This window comes from Bos taurus, chromosome 11 (genome assembly GCF_002263795.3).
Source record: "Bos taurus isolate L1 Dominette 01449 registration number 42190680 breed Hereford chromosome 11, ARS-UCD2.0, whole genome shotgun sequence".
Classification (NCBI taxonomy): Eukaryota; Metazoa; Chordata; class Mammalia; order Artiodactyla; family Bovidae; genus Bos; species Bos taurus.
The window spans coordinates 101,348,970-101,371,311 of record NC_037338.1 but is presented as its reverse complement, the minus strand read 5'-3'; the positions used below and the strand labels follow the sequence as shown (position 1 = coordinate 101,371,311).

At 41.9% G+C, this 22,342-nt stretch overlaps 1 protein-coding gene across 4 annotated transcripts in view; it reads right to left on the bottom strand.

The window, feature by feature from the left end:
• Positions 1–22,342, bottom strand: part of NUP214 (nucleoporin 214) — a 90,987-nt gene that overhangs the window by 43,034 nt on the left and 25,611 nt on the right. For all 4 annotated transcript variants that reach the window (XM_005213418.5, XM_010810496.4, XM_024999248.2 and 1 more), the window contains exons 15-24: positions 21,364–21,450; positions 21,007–21,156; positions 19,173–19,331; positions 17,557–17,660; positions 15,155–15,337; positions 13,837–13,922; positions 13,660–13,743; positions 11,638–11,898; positions 10,445–10,606; positions 8,220–8,319 (exon numbers count right to left, since the gene is read on the bottom strand). In XM_005213418.5, coding sequence (XP_005213475.2) covers positions 8,220–8,319; positions 10,445–10,606; positions 11,638–11,898; positions 13,660–13,743; positions 13,837–13,922; positions 15,155–15,337; positions 17,557–17,660; positions 19,173–19,331; positions 21,007–21,156; positions 21,364–21,450 — 1,376 coding nt within the window. The remainder of the gene's footprint in view (positions 1–8,219; positions 8,320–10,444; positions 10,607–11,637; positions 11,899–13,659; positions 13,744–13,836; positions 13,923–15,154; positions 15,338–17,556; positions 17,661–19,172; positions 19,332–21,006; positions 21,157–21,363; positions 21,451–22,342) is intronic.

The window sequence follows — 22,342 nt, the reverse complement described above, 5'->3', positions numbered from 1 at the left end:
TTATACCTCAAACTTAGTTATGATATGATGGTAGATTAAATCATGCATGAAGCAGACTAAGTGCAATTATTCTTCTGTTTATTTGTGATAAAGCCATAAATCTCTTGGGTGTCCTAAATCCCCAAACATGCAAAATTAGGATTCACAGTATTTACACACTGGGCCACATGACGACCCAGCAGAGAAATAAATGCTGTTCATGCACTCAGCTAGTAAACGAACTGATTAAATCAGATCCACCATGATCTAAAGGAGCAAGCAGAAAAGGACAGTATACTGCTAAATAAATGTGTTCAAAGACTTGTACATGATCATGAACCAAAACAATGGAAATCAACAGCTAGATATGTTCAGGAGGAGATGCAAACACCAAACTTGGAATTATCATATTCTGGATGACGGTATTCTACTAGCAGTATGCACCTGAGAAGAGATCATCAGAAATTCACCTGAAATGTTCTGTTCCACAACTGAAAACAGAAATCAAAGGACCACAGGCAGAAAATGGCACTGTAACATACATCTACCTCCATTTCATCAAAAGTATGTGACAATCCTAAACATTTATGCAACTAACAACAGAACTACAAATGAGGCAAAAAAAAAAGCTAGAACTGAAAGAAAAATAAGCAAATCCATAGCTACACTTGAAAATACCAACACTATTCTCATTAACTGATGGAATAATCAGACAGAAGATTATCATCATCTACTACAGATGGTGACTGCAGCCATGAAATTAAAAGACGCTTACTCCTTGGAAGGAAAGTTATGACCAATCTAGACAGCATATTAAAAAGCAGAGACATTACTTTGCCAACAAAGGTCCATCTAGTCAAGGTTATGGTTTTTCCAGTAGTCATGTGTGGATGTGAGAGTTGGACTATAAAGAAAGCTGAGCACCGAAGAATGGATGCTTCTAAACTATGGTGTTGGAGAAGACTCTTGAGAGTCCCTTGAACTGCAAGGAGATCTAACCAGTCCATCCTAAAGGAAATCAGTCCTAAGTGTTCATCGGCAGGACTGATGTTGAAGCTGAAACTTCAATACTTTGGTCACCTGATTTGAAGAGCTGACTCATTTGAAAAGCTTCTGATGCTGGGAAAGATTGAAGGCAGGAGGAGAAGGGGACAACAGAGGATGAGATGGTTGGATGGCATCACTGACTCAATGGATAAACTCCAGGAGTTGGTGATGAACAGGGAGGCCTGACATGCTGCAGTCCATGGGGTCGCAAAGAATCGGACAAGACTGAGTGACTGAACTGAACTGAACTACTTTAATTGACATTTATAGAACATGCCACCCAATAAGAGCAGTGGCACAGAACATTTACCAAGATGACTGACATTCTAGATCAAAGATTGGCAAACTAGAAACAATAGACCAGCTGCCTGCTTTTGTAAATAAAGTTGAACTGTAATAAAGCCATGCCCATTCATTTACATTTTGTTTATGGCTGCATTCAGGCTACAATGGCAGAGTTGAGTAGTTGAGGCAGAGACTGTATCTCCCAAAAGCTTAAATTATTTACTGTATGGCCTTTAAAAAAGAAAAACCTTGTTGACCCCAGTTCTGGGTCATAGAAGAAGTCTCCATAAAACCTAAAGAATTCAAGTCATACAAAACATGTCTAACCGTGATGAAATTAAATTAAAAATCAATAACAAAAAGATATCAAGAAAATGCCCAATTATTTAGAAACACACTTTTAAATATCCCATATGTATACAAAGAACCCAAAATGTTTTGAACTAAATGAAAATGAAAAAATAACATTCAAAATCTGTGGGAGGTAGCCAAAGCAGTTCTTAGACAGAACTTTATAGCACCAAATGCCTGTGTTGTAAGAGAGCAGCATCAGATTAATGACCTTAGCTTTCACCTTAAGAAACTAGAAGAGTAAATAAAATCCAAAGTAAGCAGGAAAATCAAATAAAGATCAAGAAGGGGAAAAAAAAAAATCAATGAAGCCAAAAGCTGGCTTCTTTGAGATCAATAAAATCGATAAAACTCTAGTTAGACTGATGAGGTTAAAAAAAAGACCCAAATTACTATTAAGAGGAAAATAAAATCTATATACATTTAAAGGATGATAATCAGTGACTATTAATGAAAAACATGCCAATAAATTCAACAAGTCAAGTGAAATGAATTTCTTGAAATATACAAACTACCAAAGAAGTAGATAAGCTTAACAGTCATATATGTACTAAAGAAACTGAAATTTCCAAGCCAAAATAACTTTACTGGTGAATTCTACAAAAATTTAAGGATGAAATAGTAACCAAGCTACAGAAACTCTTAGTGGAAATTGAAGAGGAAGGAACACTTTCTGACTCATTCTATAAGGGTAGTATTACTCTGAAGGTAAAATGGAAGAAAGACATAACCAGAAAAGAAAATCTACAGACCAATATCCCTCATTAAGACAGAGGCAAAACTATCAACAAAATTTTAGCAAATTGAGTCCAACCATATATTAAAAAGTTGAATACATTATTACTGACGATTGGTTTAACATTAGAAAACCAATCACTGTGGCGAGGGTACCAAGACAAGCCAAGGGGAAAAAAGGTTTTTTCCAAAAATGGTGCCGCACAACTGGGTGGTGGTGGTTGTTCAGTCACTAAGTCGTGTCTTTGCGACCCCATGGACTGTAGTTCCCCAGGCTCCTCTGTCCATGGGATTTCCCAGCAAGAACACTGGAGTGGGCTGCCATTTCCTTCTCCAGGGGATCTTCTCAACCCAGGGATGGCACCATGTCTCCTGCATTGGCAGGCAGATTCTTTACCACTGAGCCACCAGACAGGCCCTGGGACAACTGGGTATCCACATGCAAAAGAAAGATATTGGACCACAAATTACAGTATTTACAAAAATTAACTCAAAGCATATCAAAGACCTAAATGTAAGAGTTCAAACTACAAAACTTGGAAGAAAACACAGGAGTAAATCTTTATGATCCTGCATGAAGCAATAGTTTCTTAAACATATAACAGACACCAACAGTGCAAGCAATAAAAGAAAAAAATAAATTGAATTTCATCAAAATTAAAAACTGTTGTTTCAAAGGACACCATTAAGAAAGTGAAAACCACACAAAGAATGGGAGAACATATTTGCAAATCATATATCTGATAAGAGACTTGAATCTAGATTACATAAATAATATGACACCCTGGGACTTCCCTGGCGGCCCAGTGGCTGACTCCTTGCTCCCAACGCAGGGGTCCCAGGTTCAATCCCTGGTCAGAGAACTAGATCCCATATCCTGCAACTAAGAGTTTGCATGCTCCAACTAAAAAGAAATCTTCCTCAACGAAGATCAAAGATCCTATGTGCCTCAACTAAGACCTGGTGCAGCCAAATAAATAAAAATAAATATTAAAAAAAAAAAAAGAAAATGACACCTCAACAATTAAGATAAAGAACTCAATTTAAAAACAGGCAAAGGATTTAAAGAGATATTTCTCTAAAGAAGACACAATGGCTAATATGCACACAGACATCCAATATCATTAGTCACAGGGAACCATATCAAAACCACAAGGAGATACCATGTCCATCCATTAGGATAGCTATAATCAAAAAGATGGACAATAACACATATTAGTGAGGATGTGGAGAAACTGGAACTTCATACATTGCTATTGGGAATGTAAAATGGTGCAGCTACTTTGGAAAAGTTTGAACTACACTTAGCTCAGAAAGTAGACTGCCATATGCTCTAGCAATTCTACTCCTAAAACATTACCCAAAATAACTGAAAAGCAGGGACTCAGGGCTGTACAACAATGCTCACTGCAGCATTATTCACAGTAGTCAACTCAACCCAAGTGTCCACTTTCAGATGAATGGATAAGTAAAACAGGATATATATATACAGTGGAATGTTATTCAGTCATAAAAGGAATGAAATTCTGATATATGCTACAACATGGGCCTCCCTGGTGGTTTAGACACTAAAGAATCTGTTCCAATGCCTGAGACCTGGGTTCGATCTCTGGATTTGGAAGATCCTCTGGAGAAGGGAATGGCTCCCCACTCCAGTATTCTCGCCTGAAGAATTCCATGGACAGAGAAGCCTGGTGGATAACAAACAGTCCATGGGGTCACAAAGAATCAGACATGACTGAGCGACTAACACTTCACAACATGGATAAATCTTAAAAATGTGAGTGAAATAAGCCAGATATAAAAGGACAAATACTACATATAGGGCAAATTCTTAGCAACAGAAAGTAGATTAGAGGTTACCAGGGACTAGAAGTAAGGTGGAATAAAGAGTTAATATTTAATGGGTACAATTGCTGTATGAGATAATGAAAAAGTTCTGGAACAGATGGGGTGACAGTTATACAACACTGTAAACATACTTAATGTCTCTGAATTGTACACTTAAAAATGGTTAAAATAATAAATTTTGTTATACATATATTTACCCACAATAAAAAAAGAAAAAGCTTCTTAACTGTTCTCCCTTTTTTTATTCTTCTTCATTCCAGCCCTTCTCATCTATTCTAAATATAAGAACCGAAACTTCCTGCCAAACCCACAGGTCAACAAAATAATCTGCATTTATCATAGCTCGTGGAATTTTAGACTACAAAAAGGTAAATTTTACTGTGTGTTAATTATGGCCCAGTATTTTTAAAAATTGCTAAAATTGCTTTAAAAAAGCAAATGTAAATTAGATCAGGTTACTCGGCATCCAGCTGTCAGCTAGGTCCTCAAGCAGGCTTACCAGATGTTATTGGATTTGTACCCCGGCCCTACCCCACTCTCCTCCTCTTTCCCTCCAGCCACCAGGGGCTGCCTGGCTTCATCCTGAACCTGCCAGACAAGCTCTCACTACAGGCCTGGTGCTTGGGGCTTTCTTCCTTAGGATATTCATGAGCCTGCTCTCTGGTCTTTATTCAAATGTAAAATGTCAAAAGCCACTGCAAGGCAGAGTATTATCAACATATAAGACAGGAGAATCCCCAGTTTTGTGGTGAAAAAAATATGGTCTGGTATTTCTGAGACATGTTAGTCATTAGTCACGTAGGAGAAGCACCTTCTTTGCCTCTATTTAAAACTGCAACCATGTCTGGACAAAAGCCCCTAAACCCCTTTTCTGCTTTAATTTTCTCCGTCATACCTATCCCCTTCTAAAATACTGTATTTAGATGAATTTTACTTGTCATCTGTCTCTCTGTGACTAGGGCAAGGTTTGGGGATTTTGGGGGGCAGGGTCTGTTTGGTTAACTGTGTTATTCTCAGCACCTAGAACAGTGTGTGGCATATATAAAATGCTACTTAAGTATTTGTAGAAAGAACGAAGAACCGAATGCCAAAATTCTTGAAAGGAATGACGATCTGGGTGTGTTTTGGAAAACAACAAACCAATAAAAAATTCCACCATATTTCTCACCTCATTTGGCCCTGTTTCCTTCACCTTCCATTTCCTGCCAGAACTCTAGACAAACTGGCCTTTCACCTGCACTCAGACTTGCTCTGCCCTTTCCCAGGTCTGGGCTTTCACAGATCCTGCACCTCCTGTTTATAACACTCTTCTTCCACTTTGCCTGGCAACTTCTGGTCACCGCTCAACTTCCAGCTGAAACATCTTTCCTTCCCAACCTCGTCAGCCCCAGACTGCCTCACTGTGAGCCTTCTTAGCACCCTGTACCTCTCCTTCATCAAACTCATTATACTACAGTTAAATAACTGATGTGAAATGGGTAGCTTAGGGGCTGCCTTCTTGCTAACATCTAAGTGTCGTGAACGTGGGGACTTGGTATGTTTTACTGACTGCTGCTGCTGCTGCTGCTAAGTCGCTTCGGTCGTGTCCGACTCTGTGCGACCCCATAGACAGCAGCCCACCAGGCTCCCCTGTCCCTGGGATTCTCCAGGCAAGAATACTGGAGTGGGTTGCCATTTCCTTCTCCAATGCATGAAGGTGAAAAGTGAAAGTGAAGTAGCTCAGTCCTGTCCAACTCTGAGCGACCCCATGGACTGCAGCCTACTGGGCTCCTCCGTCCACGGGATTTTCCAGGCAAGAGTACTGGAGTGGGGTGCCATCGCCTTCTCTGGTCTTACTGACTACTGAACCCCAAATACCCAGGGCGTTATCATGTTCATGGCAGACACCCCTTGGGAATCTGCTGAATCAAGGGCCTGAGCGCTGGAGAGGAGTCTAACTAGCATGAGTGTGCCCCAGATAAGCCCTCTTTCTGCAAACAGGTTGGCTGGTCAGTGAATATAAGGGGTGAGTGGGGTGAGGCCAGTGAACATAAGCTATACCAATGGCAGAAACATATAACCGCATCTTATAATAAATCTCTTTAAGATGTTACTCAGGAGAAGTTAAATGCAAAATTAAATAGTTAAAATACACTTAGGAGGGACCTCCCTGGTAGTCCAGTGGTTAAGACTATGCTTCCACTGCAGGAAGCATGGGGTTCCACCCTGGTCAGGGAACTAAGATCCCACAAAGGCGTGAGGTGCCACCAAAAACAAAAACAAAACAAGCAAATACAAAAAACACTCAGGAAACTACTGCTTAACAGAATCTGAAAGTAAGTGATTTTATAATGAGTATAATTCCCTCTCAAGCTTTCTTATTAGGGAAGGTGGTAAATATCAGTTTCCACTTACCAACTGTGCTTAGTTCACCTATTATTCAACAAGAATTCAACAAGAATAATAAAAAGAAACAACATTCCAGGTGCCATGCTGGGCATACAAGTTAAATAATAACCAGAGTCCAATTCTGTGGAGAAAAGAAGAGTTTCTTCAACTCTTTTTAAACTTCTATGTCTATTTTTCTTAAGTCAGAAAAAAGGGCAAACCCAGAATTGCTCCTTTAACAAAGCTCATATCGATGATTAGCTCAGATGAATCACTGGAGGAAAACACAGCCTGAGATAAGATAAAGGAAATCATCAAGAGGTGCTTCTCACATATTGTGAGAACAGCTAAAATATTCCAGAAATACCAGACCATGTTTCTTTCACCATTAAGCTGGCTTTTCCTGTCTTATGTAAGATTCTGCCTTGCGGTGGCTTTTCCTTGCCTACCCTACACTAGGAATCTGGCTATAATTCCCAAACTCTAATGCATAGTTCTTTCCCTTGAGAAATTCACAACAACCACAAATGCCATCTTGGTCTAAACAGCATACCAAAGCTTCAAGGTCACTATAAGATAGGAAAGCTAGGCTTGTTTTTGGCTGTTAGCATGGCCCTGAGATAACTAAGAAATTCCTGGCAGTGTTGATAAATGGGCCAATGTGGAAAAAAGAGAAGGCCAGTGGACTAGTGAAGTAGGGCCACTTGATAAAGCCAAAACAGAACAGTGAGCAGACCTGGGGTGGGGGAGGAGAGGGCTAATGTGAACTGGAAAAAACACAGGGTTAGTGGCTGTTCTTCTTGCAGTTGGACTAGTCACAGGCACCAGACACTAACTCCCTGAATGACCCTGGTCCTCACGATCTCTACATTCAAACTGAGGATACAGCCCTCAACTCTTCCCTGAGCCACACTGCACAGCTCCTGGCTACAAAATACTTGGGAGCAACAGGACACGGGCATGTTCTATGAACCGTGCTGCCCACACCAGTGGGAGGGAGTCAATGCCTTGAATTCTAAACACACATTCACACTTAAAAGTCAGTTCTGGCAGCAATGATCCAGCTCTTAGATGTGGCATGGGGAGAAACTGGAAGTCTCCAAACAGAGCTTCTGCCTTTTAAACCACTGCTTTTTCATACAAACAATATGAGAAACTTGAAAAAACACAAATGCCTGGAGAGGGGAAGGAAGGGAGGAGAGACCATCATTGGGTTTTTAGAATCAATAGTCTGCATTAGAGTTGAAGTGTCAACTCAGGAGCCCCAAGAGTATTTAAAAAAATAAATCAAACCGTCCACCTTACCTGACTTAATAACTGTAGCGTGTACCACATGCAGACTTACATACGGCAAACGGCACACTGAGTACGTAACACCAAGACTTTGAAAGTTTATGAGGCAACTGTTACTGCCAGTTGGAGAGGACAATTCCTGAAACCCAATTGTGTGCCTGAGATTAGCTGTCCATTCCGCTCCTCTTGTGACCTCAAGTTCTGCAGGAAGAAGTCACACTGGGACAACAGCACTGCTGCTCCCTGCAGGCAGCCCTACGCTATGCAGAATGATTCACTGGCTTAAACACGCTAATGAGGCAGTAACATACCCCACTGCTGCAGAGGGGGCTGTAGCATTATTCTTCAATTCCTGCACATTTACCACTTGAGGGACATTCTTCAAAGTTGATTCAGTCAACGTACTGACGGCTATTTAAATAAAGAAGAGAAAGGCACGTTAATTGCAATACAGGATCAAAATTCTAGCCAGGTCTAATGAATAACTAGGACACAAGCAGAACACAAACTTATTATATAAAGGAAATTTAGGTAGTTCTGCGGCACTGTGCTCAATAGAACACCTGGCCTACGCCCTTCATAAAGATCATTCAATGAAGCTTGTGCAATTTAATCAAATGTACTAGTTCAGAAAAAAGGAATTCACCAGCCAGCTTTTATAGAGCAGAGCTGAGATGCTTGCCATATTGTTGGCTTGTCCTAGAAAAGGGCAGAAAAAGCTAGAGGATTACCAGTGTTTCTGCCTCCACCATGCATTCATTCATTCAACCACTCTTTCACATGAGCTTATTACTGTCAGACTCTGTTAGGTGCTGGGAATACAAAAAATGTCTAAAATATAGTTTCTTCTTTAAAGAAGTTCATGCTTTAGTGAGACAGACACAGTGAATAAAATACAAAAAATGGAGATTGAACCAGAATGGAGAAGGAGGCCAAGAAGGCCTGAATTAAGGAATGGTAACAGGGACTGATTTGACACCTACTTACCTTAGGCTTATCAGCTTTCATACCTTTTTTGTATGTGTCTTATAATTTAAAACTGTAGCCCAGGACTTTATGACATGTTATAAATAACTATTAAGAAGGCCTAAGCAAAGCTTTTGGATCTTCTCCAACTACTGTGGGGCACAGGTGAACTTGTAGCCCAGGTGGGATGGTGGCTCTATGGCAGCTCACTTCACCCCCTCCTTCAGGAGTCACCAGGGATGCCCTGCTTATGACTGCACATACTTCATCCTTAACACTCACAGGTGCCCACACCTTCGAAACCTGTTTTTGAATAATGTCTTCTGAAATGATAATAGAGATCACACCACCTCCTGCTGAGAATGGACTAATCCTAAATCCTGATAGACTAGAAGTTGATAAATAATCAATCAGCTTGATTTAGGATCTGTTCAGTACAATGCTAAGATCCTGCTTGGTCCAACTAATATTTACAACATCAAGGGTTTCTTATATTTTTCAGAATGCTCAAAAGTACCTTAAAAAGTTCTCTTGTTTTTGCTCTTTCATATCTATTTGAGATGTCTTAGTAAGGGTTTTAATCTGAACTTTCCCTAGAGATCTATTATCATCTAATGGCAACTATTTTTGGCTAAATCAAACCACCATGTCTTTTCCATCTTTTAAAATTTTAGTGTAAATTGGCATATGTTATAAAACTAAAAAACTTCATTCAGCTAAAACAAAAATATGATTTATAGCCAAGTTTCTCACTCTTGGCACTACTGACGTTTGGGGATGGATAATCCTTTGTTGTAGGGTTCTCTTGTGCTTTTGGCAGTTTCTTTGCAGCATTACTGGCCTCTACCCACTACAGGGCAGCAACACTGCCAACTGTTGGAGGGGAAGCAGGCAGAGTAAAAAAGCCTCTGGTTGAGAAGCACTGGCTTGTAAAAACTGATTAACTGAAGTTCCAAGGCAAATTACCTAGAAATCTTAATGTAGAAGATTATGGAGAGCCACAAACCACTGACAAAATGCAAGAGCTGATTAGTTCCTTAGAGCTTCACGTTTCCAGGTTAAAACTGCAATCTTAAGAAAAAGCTGTACTTGAGTACAAAGAACACAGGGTTGGAGTCTGGGCTTTGTTACATATTGGTTGGTGACCTTCGCCTCTCCAAACCGAGCATTACTCAAAAGCAAAATGGGCACACGTACACTCATTGCAAAGGGTGGCTCGGAGCCTTAAAATACTACGAGACAACTCTAACATTATTAGGTGATCTAACAGCAAAGATTAATTCTGGGGCTTAAAGCAGACATTATTCAAAAATAGGGATGAATCCTTGTGTTGAATCTAAAAAGAAATGATGCAAATGAACTTAACTGAACACGGTAGATCTTATACAGCCCTTTAAGGGCAAGTTTCCAACTGAGTTGCTGCCCTCTCAGAACTCTCCCCGCGAAGGCGAGAGCTGTCACATCAGTTCTCTTTTCTGAAAGGCAGCGAAGGGCCCGCCGTTTCTTGGCCCCCATGTCCTGGCCTGTGGCTCAGACAGCTCAGCATCAGCCCCTGCACCGGTGCTCTTACCTGGCGCCTGACTGGCCATCTGCCGTCTCAGTGCTGCTGCGGCGGCCGCCTGCGGGGCAGAGATGGGGTGCGAAGGGCCAGGTGCGCCATGCTTCACTGTTTTTGTTGCAAGCATGGTGCTATCAGCTCCTTGGGGAATAATTTTGCTAGCAGGTGTAGACACTGAGGGAAAAAGTAAAGTTAAGTGATACAGTGGGTCAGAACAGAAGCACACACAAAAATTAAAATGGTAAATTCTCCATGTTAGGTTGCAGGGAAAATGCGAAGATTTAATATCCTTAAGCATTAACAGAAAATACTGGCAAACTGACAGGTTGGCACTTTTATCTTTCAAGGATGCTGGATGCTGTCTGCCCACTTCTACTGGAGAAAATATGTTATATGATCATTTCCTCTGACACTGAGTGAGATATAACTTCTATGCCCATACAGAGCAATGAATGGTTAGCTCTTCTCTCTCAAATCTCTCCATTCTAGTACCTCATGCCTAGGTTGGTCTACTTAGGAGTCACTTCAGTACAAAGTCCTGACACTCTGAGCTGAAGATCTAACAGCCTAACATAGGTCCCGTCAACAAGCCACCAGAGATAATGAGCACCATGGCTGGTAAGCCCTGAGACAGAACATGGCTTCAAGCTGAAATGAGCCGAGGTCAGAAAGGCACACACTGTCTTCCACGTAAAGGGGCAACAGCGTGAGCCTTGAAGCGCCTCCTCTTCCTCACAGTGTCCCACCAACCACTTTCAAGGGGAACACATCTCTTGACTCTGTCCGTAATTTCTAAAGGATTAGCAGAAATGGCGGAGAAGGCAATGGCAACCCACTCCAGTACTCTTGCCTGGAAAATCCCATGGACGGAAGAGCCTGGTAGGCTGCAGTCCATGGGGTTGCTAGGAGTCGGACATGACTGAGGGACTTCACTTTCACTTTTCACTTTCATGCCTTGGAGAAGGAAATGGCAACCCACTCCAGTGTTCTTGCCTGGAGAATCCCAGTGATGGGGGAGCCTGGCGGGCTGCTGTCTATGGGGTCACAGAGAGTCGGACACGACTGAAGCGACTTAGCAGCAGCAGCAGAAATGGGCTAGAACCCACCACTTCTGCATGTGCTAGTAATAAAACCCAGCCACAGTTCCTTCATGAGTTAGGAACCTCTTAGGGAAAAGATTGTTTCTGGTCCCACTGTTTACTTACTTGAAGTTCCCATCATACCCTGCGAACCATGAATCAGGTGAGATTTAGCAAAAGGAGTTGCCTGGGGCAAGAGACTGGGCTGGATGGAAGGTGTTCGAACCACGGGAGCGTGCCGGGGGACCTGGACCACTGCGTCGTCATCCTTACAGGATGTCCGTGTGTCTTCACTCTCCAGAGACTGGGAAATGGATGACGTTGAGCTGGCTTCATCCAAGTCTTCATAATACCTCTGAGACAGGAAGGCTGACCGAGACAGGCTGGCTACAGAGCCCAAAACAAAAGATAACTGAGACAATTCGAGTCCAAAAGCTATGTAATTTTCACTGTCGCTAGAGAAATATCCAATTTGTAAAGCGACTTAATTATTACTTATTTTAAGTGGAAGCAGCTGCAGTTGAACATGAACAAAGATAGTCTTTGCTCAAATGGGTTTTGCAAAACTGAGCTGTATAGGACAAGAACATTTTGACTGTTAGGCAAAAAAAATGTGAGGTGGGAGACAGGATGCACACTGGTGTAAAAGCAGGAAGTTCACGGGCAACAACGCCACCTCAGAAAAGCAACCAACTCCCACAGCAGAGTGAACAGGCAGTCACAATGGTGTCCCTGCCTTCCAACAACAAACTTCTAAGAACAGGCCTAATACAAACCGGAGAAGACATCACATCCTCAGTTCCGAGGGTCTCAAACAATGCCAGGTAAATCCAACGCTTCTTTTGAATGAGACAATTAGTTAAAAAAAAAAAAAATCACTAAAATCGATTCTCACTTTCCCTGTTTTGCTCCTTCCATAAACTACGGGGCAAGGCTTTATGCCATGTTACTTTCTACCATGAATTCCAGAAGTCATGTAACTGTCTGTGTACTGGAAACACCAAAATCAAGCAAAAAACAGCCCTCTCTCCTCCTCAAGTTATTTAAAAAGTATTGCTAATACTTACTGACTTATTTGCCCTACGGACACATCACTCTACAAGATTTTACGTGTCATAATGTGAGTGTAACATGGGCTTCCCTGGTGACTCACAGTAAAGAATCTGCCTGCAATGCAGGAGACCCAGGTTCGATCCCTGGGTCGGGAAGATGCCCTAGAGAAGGAAATGGCTACCCACTCCAGTATTCTTGCCTGGAGAATCCCATGGTCAAGAGGAGCCTGGTCGGCTATATAGTTCATGGGGGCGCAAAGAGTCAAACACAACTGAGCAACTAACGGGTTCACTTTTTTCAAACGTAATATAAACAATTGCAAGTGAAAACCACGCATGTGGTCTTGCCTGGCAGCCATAGCCAAAAGAATTTTTTTAATTAAAAAACGTACTAGGGCTACTGCTAGGCTGCAATGTCAATTTGGTAGCCACCAGCCATGTGTGGTTATTTAGATGAAAAACAAATGAAAAATCTGAACTCTAAGTTGTACCATCCCCCTTAAAGTACCCGGTGGCCACGGTTAACTGCTGTATTGGGCAGCACAGATCCAACACCACAAGCACTGCAGGAAGCTCCACTGGACAGCACCACCCGAGGTGTTCTGAGGCAAGTCAGCGTGCAGCACGGTCCCTCAGCAAGTCCACTCATACCCACCAGCACCTGCATGTCCTATGTCTGCATTTCTCGTTAGACTGCCACTAGTCACGCGTGTCTACTGAGCATGTCTTTTTTCAAATGCAGCCTTACTCAAAATCCGACACGAATCAGAAAAGTAAAGCTTTTCTAGCTAAAGTGAAGGCTAGGACCCATGGAACCAGTTCAGCTTCCCCCCAGATCCTTGGCAATCACTGCCACAGAACCTGAGGACTATGGAAAACACAGTGTAAAAGCCAAAACAACCACCCCGAGTTGACTATGTATAAGCTTCTTCTTAATCCCATATGCAGATGGATGACAGATTCTGGAGACACTTCCTCTATCTCCCATTAAGAACCAAAGAAAAACATGCACAGACACACACACACAAACCCCATCCTACTCCCACACAATGTACTATACAGTTTATCCTAAAAATTCAGGACCGGGTTCCTCTACCTGGAGCAGTGGATCTCACTGGTGGGGTCTTCCTCTTGGCCAAGAAATTTCTCAGTTGTGCCTGTTTCACGGGGGACAGTTTAGCTGCAAGAAATTCGTGAACCCGTAAATGCTTAAAACTTGGTTTTTAAGGTCAGAAAGAGAACAGAGTTTAAAGACTGGGGAGAATGCACTTACCTGGTACTTTAGGCAATGGTTTGGGGTGAGCCTCTAGAGTCGTTTTCAACAAAGCATTGCGCAGGCTTTCGAGGTCGCTGTCAAAACTGAAAGAGGACAATGTTACGTATGAACCACCTATGATCTGAGAAATTGGGACTCATGGTAATGGTGATGGCACATTATCCTCCTAAACACAAAGGCAAGAGATGAGAGCATCCTGAAAGGGAAATGGAAAATCTGACCAAACAACGAATTAACCCAAAGGGAAAATGATCACAGTCTCACTATCACATCCCACCCCAGAGCAAACACAACCCCAACAGGGCTCTAGAAGGAAGGGCAATTAAAATCTATACATTTAGACTAAAGGCAGTTACCACTTTGGTAACTTCAGGGGTAAACTGTCTAAGCAGGGTCTGAAATCTCCACACTTGCAAAATGACAAATCTGAGTTTCCAGACAAGTTGATCAACCTAATCCCAACAGCTAATTTTCAATTAAACAACAATGCTATGACTACAGTACCAGCTATTATCTATCAAGGGCCTGTTCCATCAGGCACACTACTACTGCTGCTGCTGCTGCATCGCTTCAGTCGTGTCCGACTCTGTGCGACCCCATAGACGGCAGCCCACCAGGCTCCCCCGTCCCTGGGATTCTCCAGGCAAGAACACTGGAGTGGGTTGCCATTTCCTTCTCCAAGGCATGAAAGTGAAAAGTGAAAGGGAAGTCGCTCAGTCATGTCCGACTCCTAGCAAGCCCATGGACTGCAGCCTACCAGGCTCTTCCGTCCATGGGATTTTCCAGGCAAGAGTACTGGAGTGGGGTGCCATTGCCTTCTCCGAGGCATACTACTAGGTGCTTTAAAGACTTAAACCCTCCGGTAACCCCATGAGGTGCACATTGTTAGTTCCCTGAGTGCACGCGTGCTCAGTCGTGCCCAGCTCTTTTGCGACCCCACAGACTGTAGCCTGCCAGGCTCCTCTGCCCATGGGACTGTCCAGGCAAGAATACTGGAGTGGGGTGCCATTTCCTTTTTCAGGGGCTCTTCCTGACTCAGGGATTGAACCTGCGTCTCCTGCATTGGCAGGGGTATTCTTTACCATTGAGCTACTTGAGAAGGCTATTGTTAGCCCCACTTTTTGGCAGAGGGAAAAAGGATCAGAGAGGGTAAGGAATCTGACCACAATTACACAGATGAAAGACAGCAGAGTCACTTTCAAACGCACATCTAAACTACTCGACAACTAGTTCACTTTGCTCTGTGTATTTATTCACTCATCCCACCTCATTTACTGAGTGCACGCGGCATTAACAGACGTGTTCTCCTGCACACCTGTGTGTGGTGCTCTGGGAGGGAACATCCAAGGGAAGGCTCCACTGGGAGGTCTGATTGTAAAGTCGGAGCTGCTGGAGACTATCCACCAGGTGATTCAGCCTCTTCCTCTGTTGGTTGATGATTTCCCGGTTGTTGGCAAGAGTATTAAACAGTGTCTCTCGTTCTGGCACAAGCAGGCGCCTGTTTAGAGCAAGGAGGAAAGAACGTATGAGAATGGTTCAAATAAAAGAAATTTCCACTGGAAAGAAAAGAAAAGACTGTAACAGTGAAAATAATAAAATGAAGAACCACTAGTGGGAAAGAAACATCAAGAAGTTACTAAGAGGGACTTTTTTGGTGGTCCAGTCGTTTAGAATCCACCGGCCAGTGCAGGAGACAAGGGTTCGATCCCTGGTCCGGGAAGATTCCACATGCCATGGAGCAACGAAACGTGTGCTGCGTAAGAAGAGGCGCCACCTCAGTAAGAAGCCCAGCACAACTGGAAAGTCGCTCCCACTGTCCACAACTAGAGACAGCCTGCATGCAGCAGTGAAGACCCAGCACGGCCAAAAACAGACTCGTTAATTAAAAAAAAAGCTGATCTTCAGAGTGCCGTCAAGAGACAGAGGACAGCACGCGACTTGGCAGCAGGGGGTCCCCCACCCAAAAGAATTAAAAGGAGAAAAGGACAATGGTCCCTTTCTTTCTGGTGACAAGGTCATTAGCTCAACATACATTTTTAAAAGGCATTTCAGTGGGGTTCCAGATAATATTTAGAGAAGGGTCTAAAAGAGAGACGTTCCAGCAAACCGTATAGATTTAAGAATCAGAACTCTGCAGAAAGGAAACTTAAAAAAGGCACATTAAGTATTAATAGAAAATCCATGGGGTTGTTTAAAGGAGAAGAAAGCCTGGCTTTTCTTGTTAGCCTCATGCACTTTTTAAAAAGTCAACGTATTAATTAGACAACAGTATTCCAACCGTCAAGCCGAGCAGAACGTTCACGAAGTCAGGTCAAGCCATTCTCTCACTTGGGGAGGAACATGAATTTGGCAACAGGGGAGTGCACTCTGAAACCTCTTCTAAAGGGGGCCAGCTGCCCCCAGGGACAAGGGCTCCAGGCCACAGAATCTGCCCCTGCCAGTGTCGGGAAGATCAATTTTCACCTCTGTCTTACCACACCTAGGCTCTGAGGTTCCTCAGGTTAGGCACAAAACCTTTCTCCACGCTGTACAATATCATCTATTAAATTCTGTTTACTGGATTTTAAACACATTCTACCCCTGCCCCTGACACAACACTCGGGCTGCCTACTTAAGTCTGTGACCTCACAGTTTTGTAAACAAATAAACAGATCATTTCCTGTTTATTTCCTTACAAGGCTAATCACACTGATCAAGTGTAGGTATTTCAGAAATCTAGCATTTGGAGGGCTGACCTGTTTTTCACATCACCTTATTGCTTTCACAATGTATTGCATTCTATTCCTTCTGGAAAACACAAGGCATCAAACCAAACATCCATGGACAGAAGATTACAAGAGAAGGGTTTCCTCTATCTGTTGTCATTCCTCTCATCCTTTTAGTTATCCAAACTAATTAGCAATGTTTCCTGCAAAAGAAAATCTGGAATATACAGGAAAGTGTAAAAGAAAAACCCCTCGGAATCCCATCTTGCAGCTCTAAATGAGTATTCTGATAGATTTATTACCAGCCTTTTTTTACATTAGACTTCCACACTGAGGTCATCTAGTATGACTTCATGTCTTAACTTTTTCATTTTTTATATGCTGTACCTAATAATTACAGTTACACAATTATATATTTTGTATGCTGCTAAGTCACTTCAGTCGTGTCCGACTCTGTGAGACCCCATAGACGGCAGCCCACCAGGCTCCCCCATCCCTGGGATTCTCCAGGCAAGAACACTGGAATGGGTTGCCATTTCCTTCTCCAATGCATGAAAGTGAAAAGTGAAAGTGAAGTCACTCAGTCATGTCCGACTCTTCAAGACCTCATGGACGGCAGCCTACCAGGCTCCTCCGCCCATGGGATTTTCCAGGCAAGAGTACTGGAGTGGGGTGCCATTGGCTTCTCAGAAAAGATATTTAACATGTTTTTTTTTGAGAATATGAGATTCAGCGGTTACACAGTATTTTGTTTAAGAGAAAAATGTGGTCAGATTTAGCTACTCTTAACTTTTGCATAACTAGGCTGAATCCAATTTTTCACTCTCATTAACCGTGCTGTAAATTCTTTTATGTATTATTGTGAACAATGTTATTATTCCATAGAATTTCTTGATGTATAATGACTGTGTCAAAGAGAAAGAACCTGTGTAGGGTTTTCAGAAACCCTCTTAGATGATCTTTTTAAAAGGCCACAGCACTATCAAGATGGTGGGTGAGAGATCTCGCTCACTTTTGTTTTTTCTTTTGTTCCAGATGCCGATCCCACTCCAAGTCTAGAACATCATTCACATCTTGGACAGCAAATTTCACATACTGATGAAGGCGCCGAATTTCCTGCAAGAAAAAAATGAAATGGCAAAATGACTCGGTTTTCTAGTAGTTTGCAGGATTGTGTCTCAAAACAGTTAAAATGACTTTGAAGTCTTTTTACACTGAGAACCACAAGGAATAAGGAAAACATAACACGTTTTAATATAATCATTAGATGGAGAAGGAAATGGCAATCCACTCTATCATTCTTGCCTGGAAAATCCCATGGACAGATGAGTCTGGTGGGCTATAGTCCATGGGGTCACAAAAGAGTCAGACACAACTTAGTGACTAAATAACAACAAATAATCATTAGAATGTTAGAGAAACCCAACTTTTAAAGTGTGTGACAGAGAGATAGTGTTAAGAAAAGGGAAACAGAAAGGGTGTGTCAGCCCAGGGTCTCTAGGGAACCGATGTTCTGGCTTAGTTCTCATTTTTCAGCTCTTGTAAAGTAGCTCCACATGGCCTAGGAATTTTCCATTGTACTCTGCTACTCCAACAGTACACCCATTTAGATTTTGCTCTCCCACCCATGAAATTAACTGTAATACAGACAAAATTATCCTACAAAACAGCACTGAAAATAATTCTGCACCTATCTATTCACAGAATAGAATGCATAAGTCATCTCACCAGTGGGGGAAAAGTCATTTCTCGAAAACAAAGAATAGTATCAGTACTAGAAATGGAATTTACCATTATTAAAAGTCTTACCTATTAATTCATTTTAGGCCTTCAATAATTTTCTTTAAATTGTGATCTAGTGTTAACCTTTACGGCGCCATAACTTAACTCTCAAAAATTAAAAAATAAATAAATAAATAAATAATTGGTAAAAAAAATAAATAAAATAGAGCATTCCACTAATGAAAATGAAGCATTACATTAAATGTGTATACAAATGAAGATGAAGTGCTATACACTGGGAAATACTTTTACATCTGTACCAAGATCTTATTGTGTTTAACTGTATTTTCAAAATTATTCTTGGACAAGGGTATGTGCCCTAACTGAAGATGACAATGTCACTTAAAAGAGTCAGGCTGATTCTAGGAAGCAGCAGTAACCTTAGCATCAGACACAAATTTCAACTCAGTACTCTGTGACTAGAGGAAGGCCCTTTACTATGGACACTTCAAATGTGACCGTATCTCTGCATGAACTCATGCTGTTTCTTCTGAATGCTCTCCCAACCTTCTTTCCCAGAAAACAACACCTTTTCTTTTCAGGCCAATAAATAGCTGTTACATTAATAATTATTATTATTCCTGATTTGATTTCTAAATATATCTTTTTCAACAGCTACTTTCTACCATGCTTAAGATTTAATTAAAAATTGTTTTTGTTGATCCAAAAAACCTCAAGGGGGAAAGTGCTGTTTTCTTTGTTACAGTCAAGGAGGTATATATGAAGTGGGTTAGCACTCAGAGGAAATGAACAACTTTGTCCAGGCAGTCCTGCAAACCTGGACCTTCCAGAGGAGCGTGCCCATCTAGGTGTCTGTTTTCGGCAGCTCTGGTGAGGTTCTCCTACCTGGAGTTGAGCTTCACTCCTGGGGTCCAGTGGCCTCTTGTAGAGCAAGTGCAGATACGCAGAGTCACGGTTCCTCTCATTCTGTTCTCTGGCTTCTTCAACACCAGCAAAGCCCTCCAGTAAAGTTGTCTTCAGGGTACTTATATCTCCATGAAGGGACTAGAAAAGGTACAAGGATGGGCTGATACAAAAGTGCTATTTCTGAGAAATAAACCTTTCTTGCTAGATCAAGGTGGTGCTTCTCAAATATTTAACAAGATGAACATCTGAACAGAGCCAAAACTGATTTCTCTGCTTGGAAAGAAAGATACTAACGTTCATTTTTTTTTTCTTTTTCCTTTCTCATTAAAAAAATACAACCTTAATGATCAGAAACTCAGGAAAAATAAAAATACTGGTAATCCTTCCATCTAAAGATGACCACTGGGATTTCTCTGGCAGTTCAGTGGTAAGGAAGGGCTTGGTGTTTTCACTGCCAAGGGTGTGGGTTCAATCCCTGGTCAGGGAACTAAGATCCTACATGTTGCAGGGTGCAGTCGAAAAATAAAGAATAAATAAATAAATAAAGATGATCACTGCTAAAACCTTGGAGAATTCTCCTTTTTTAACTTTTAAAATTTTTATTGAAGTATAGTTGATTTAAAATGTTTCAAATGTACAGCAAAGTGATTCAGTTTTACATACATATACACACACACATATAATTCTTTCTCAGATTTTTTTCCATTATGGGTTATTATTAATACAAGATATTGAATACAGGTCCCTGTGCTATATGGTAGGTCCTTGTGGTCTATCTATTTGATATATAGAGTGTGTATCTCTTAATCTCAAATTCCCAATTTACCCCTCCCCCACCCTCGAGAACTTTCTTATTTCCAAGCGCGATATTTAAGACAAGAACTCTGGAGTCAGGCAGTCTGAATTGGGATCCGGGCACTATCACTCAGTAACTGGGTGACTTTGGGGAAACACTTCATCTCTCTAAGCCTAGATTTCCTGTTCTTGCAAAACAGAAAGAACAACAGTGCCTACCACACAGAAAAGCTGTGAAGATTCATTGTGATAATATTGAGATGCCTGGCACATAGTAAAGAGTAATAATAGAAACACATGGGTCTCCCCTGGTGGTCTAGTGGCTAAGAGCTCGCAATGCTGGGGCCTGGGTTTGATCCCTGGTTGGGGAACTAGACCCACATGCCATAGCTAAGACCCTGAGCAGCCAAAAAAAAAAAGTAACACAGTAAATAATACAGTGAACAGCAAACATTTGTTATTTTTACATTGTATATGCTCTTGAGTATCCTGCTTTTTTCTTAAACTTAACACTTTATAACCTAACAATTGACTATAAAAGACAGTAAGTTTTCTCCTGTAAATGCCCACATCTTCATTAAAGTTTGCTTTTATACCAAGAAAAAAACCTAATAAATTTTCAAATATACCTAAACTAAACTAACAACTAGAATAAACTTTAATGGAATGCCTTGTGCCAATGGGATACAAAGTACTTATTATTCCATTTTCCACATGAAAAAAATAAAACATAGAGCTATTAGAATAACTTGCACAATGTCACAGAGTTTATTGTTCAGTATCCATGGGAAATCACATGGACCAAAGAGCCTGGCGGGCTACGATCCATAGGGTCACAAAGAGTTGGACACGACTTAGCGACTAAAACAAAAGGCAGGGTTTGAAGTCAGGCATTCCTGGCTGAGCCACTCGTCCACATAAAAAACACTACCAGTGTCCTTTAAGAGAGAAAATATATATGCCCATGGAGTATCAGGATGACAATGTTTAACTTAGGAAGAGCATCAAAAACACAAACCTCTGTGGTCTCTTTAATCTCCAAGAGAAAGGCATGTAGGTCATCTGATTCTGTTCGCAGCATCTTCATCTCCTCAGATGTGCCCACCTGGAAACAGGCTTTCGATGTTCGGGCTTTCAATTCTTCCAGCTCCTTTTGAAAGTGAGCGATCTGTCAAGGCCACAAATGAGGAGACGACTCAGTCTGAATGGTGTGGCAGTCCTGTCACGGCTTCTGGGCCCACTAATAGCAGAGACTCCCAGGACACGCCAAGGCTCAATGCCAGAATAAAACAGTCACACAGGAGTCAGCACCCAGAGCCATTCAAGTCTCACTATCAGAGCTATTTCTGGAAAAAATCTGCAGGAACAAATTTACCTCCTCCCCAATTCCAGCCATCACAGGATCTGACTCTTTCCACTGATGTCCCTGCTTTTCTGTAACAGGAGGCTGAAGTGATTTTGGCTGAAATGAAAGGCAAAGGTTTAAAAATGCGTCCCACACCCCAAGCAAGATGTTACAAGCAATGGCTTCCTGGAGTAGGTGGCTCAGTGTCTGCCACAGGTGTAGCACTCTCACAATACCGTTACCGTTCCACCATTCAGTCTTTTGAACCTGTATTTGCTGGGTACCTTCTTGGTATAAGGCATGTTCTAGACAGTGGAGATGGAGGTAAACAAGGCAGATAAGGTCCCTACTCTCACGGAACTCACCTTCCACTGGGACAAGACATAATCAGAAGTAAACAATTCTTCAGTAATTGCAGCAAGTGACGCGAAAAAAATGAACAGGAACATATAGAGAGAATAAAAGTGAAAACACTGCTTCAGATGAGATGGCCCAAAAGCCTTCACTGAGCACTGTCTCTGCACTGAGATATGAAGTAAGGGAGAAAGCTATGGCAAGTTTAGGTAAGCACCTCCAGGCAGCAAGAAAAGCAAGTGCAGAAAAGACTTTGGCAAGTTCGGGGCAGAAGTGAATGTGGGCACATGAAGTCAGGGAGGGAGTTGGGGGCAGGCAGAGGGAGGTCATGGAAGACTATACCAAGGAGTCCGGATTTTATTCTGAGTTGGAAAACTACTAGTGGAGTTTTAGGAGAGTTGAAACTATCCTTTGATTTATGATATTAGAAGAGTCCTCCTGCTATTCAACAGAGCATGGATGACAGTGACAGGCAGGCGAAGAAACAGAGTGGTCAGGAGGCTACTGAGGGTAGATGATAATGGCCTGAAATTCGATATCAACAGGGACAGAGATGTGGATTTATGACAAATAACACACCACAGAGCAGAGCTGGCAAGACCTCTGCTAGTGTGGACCACGGCAGGCGCTATTACAGAGAGGCATCCAGGATGAC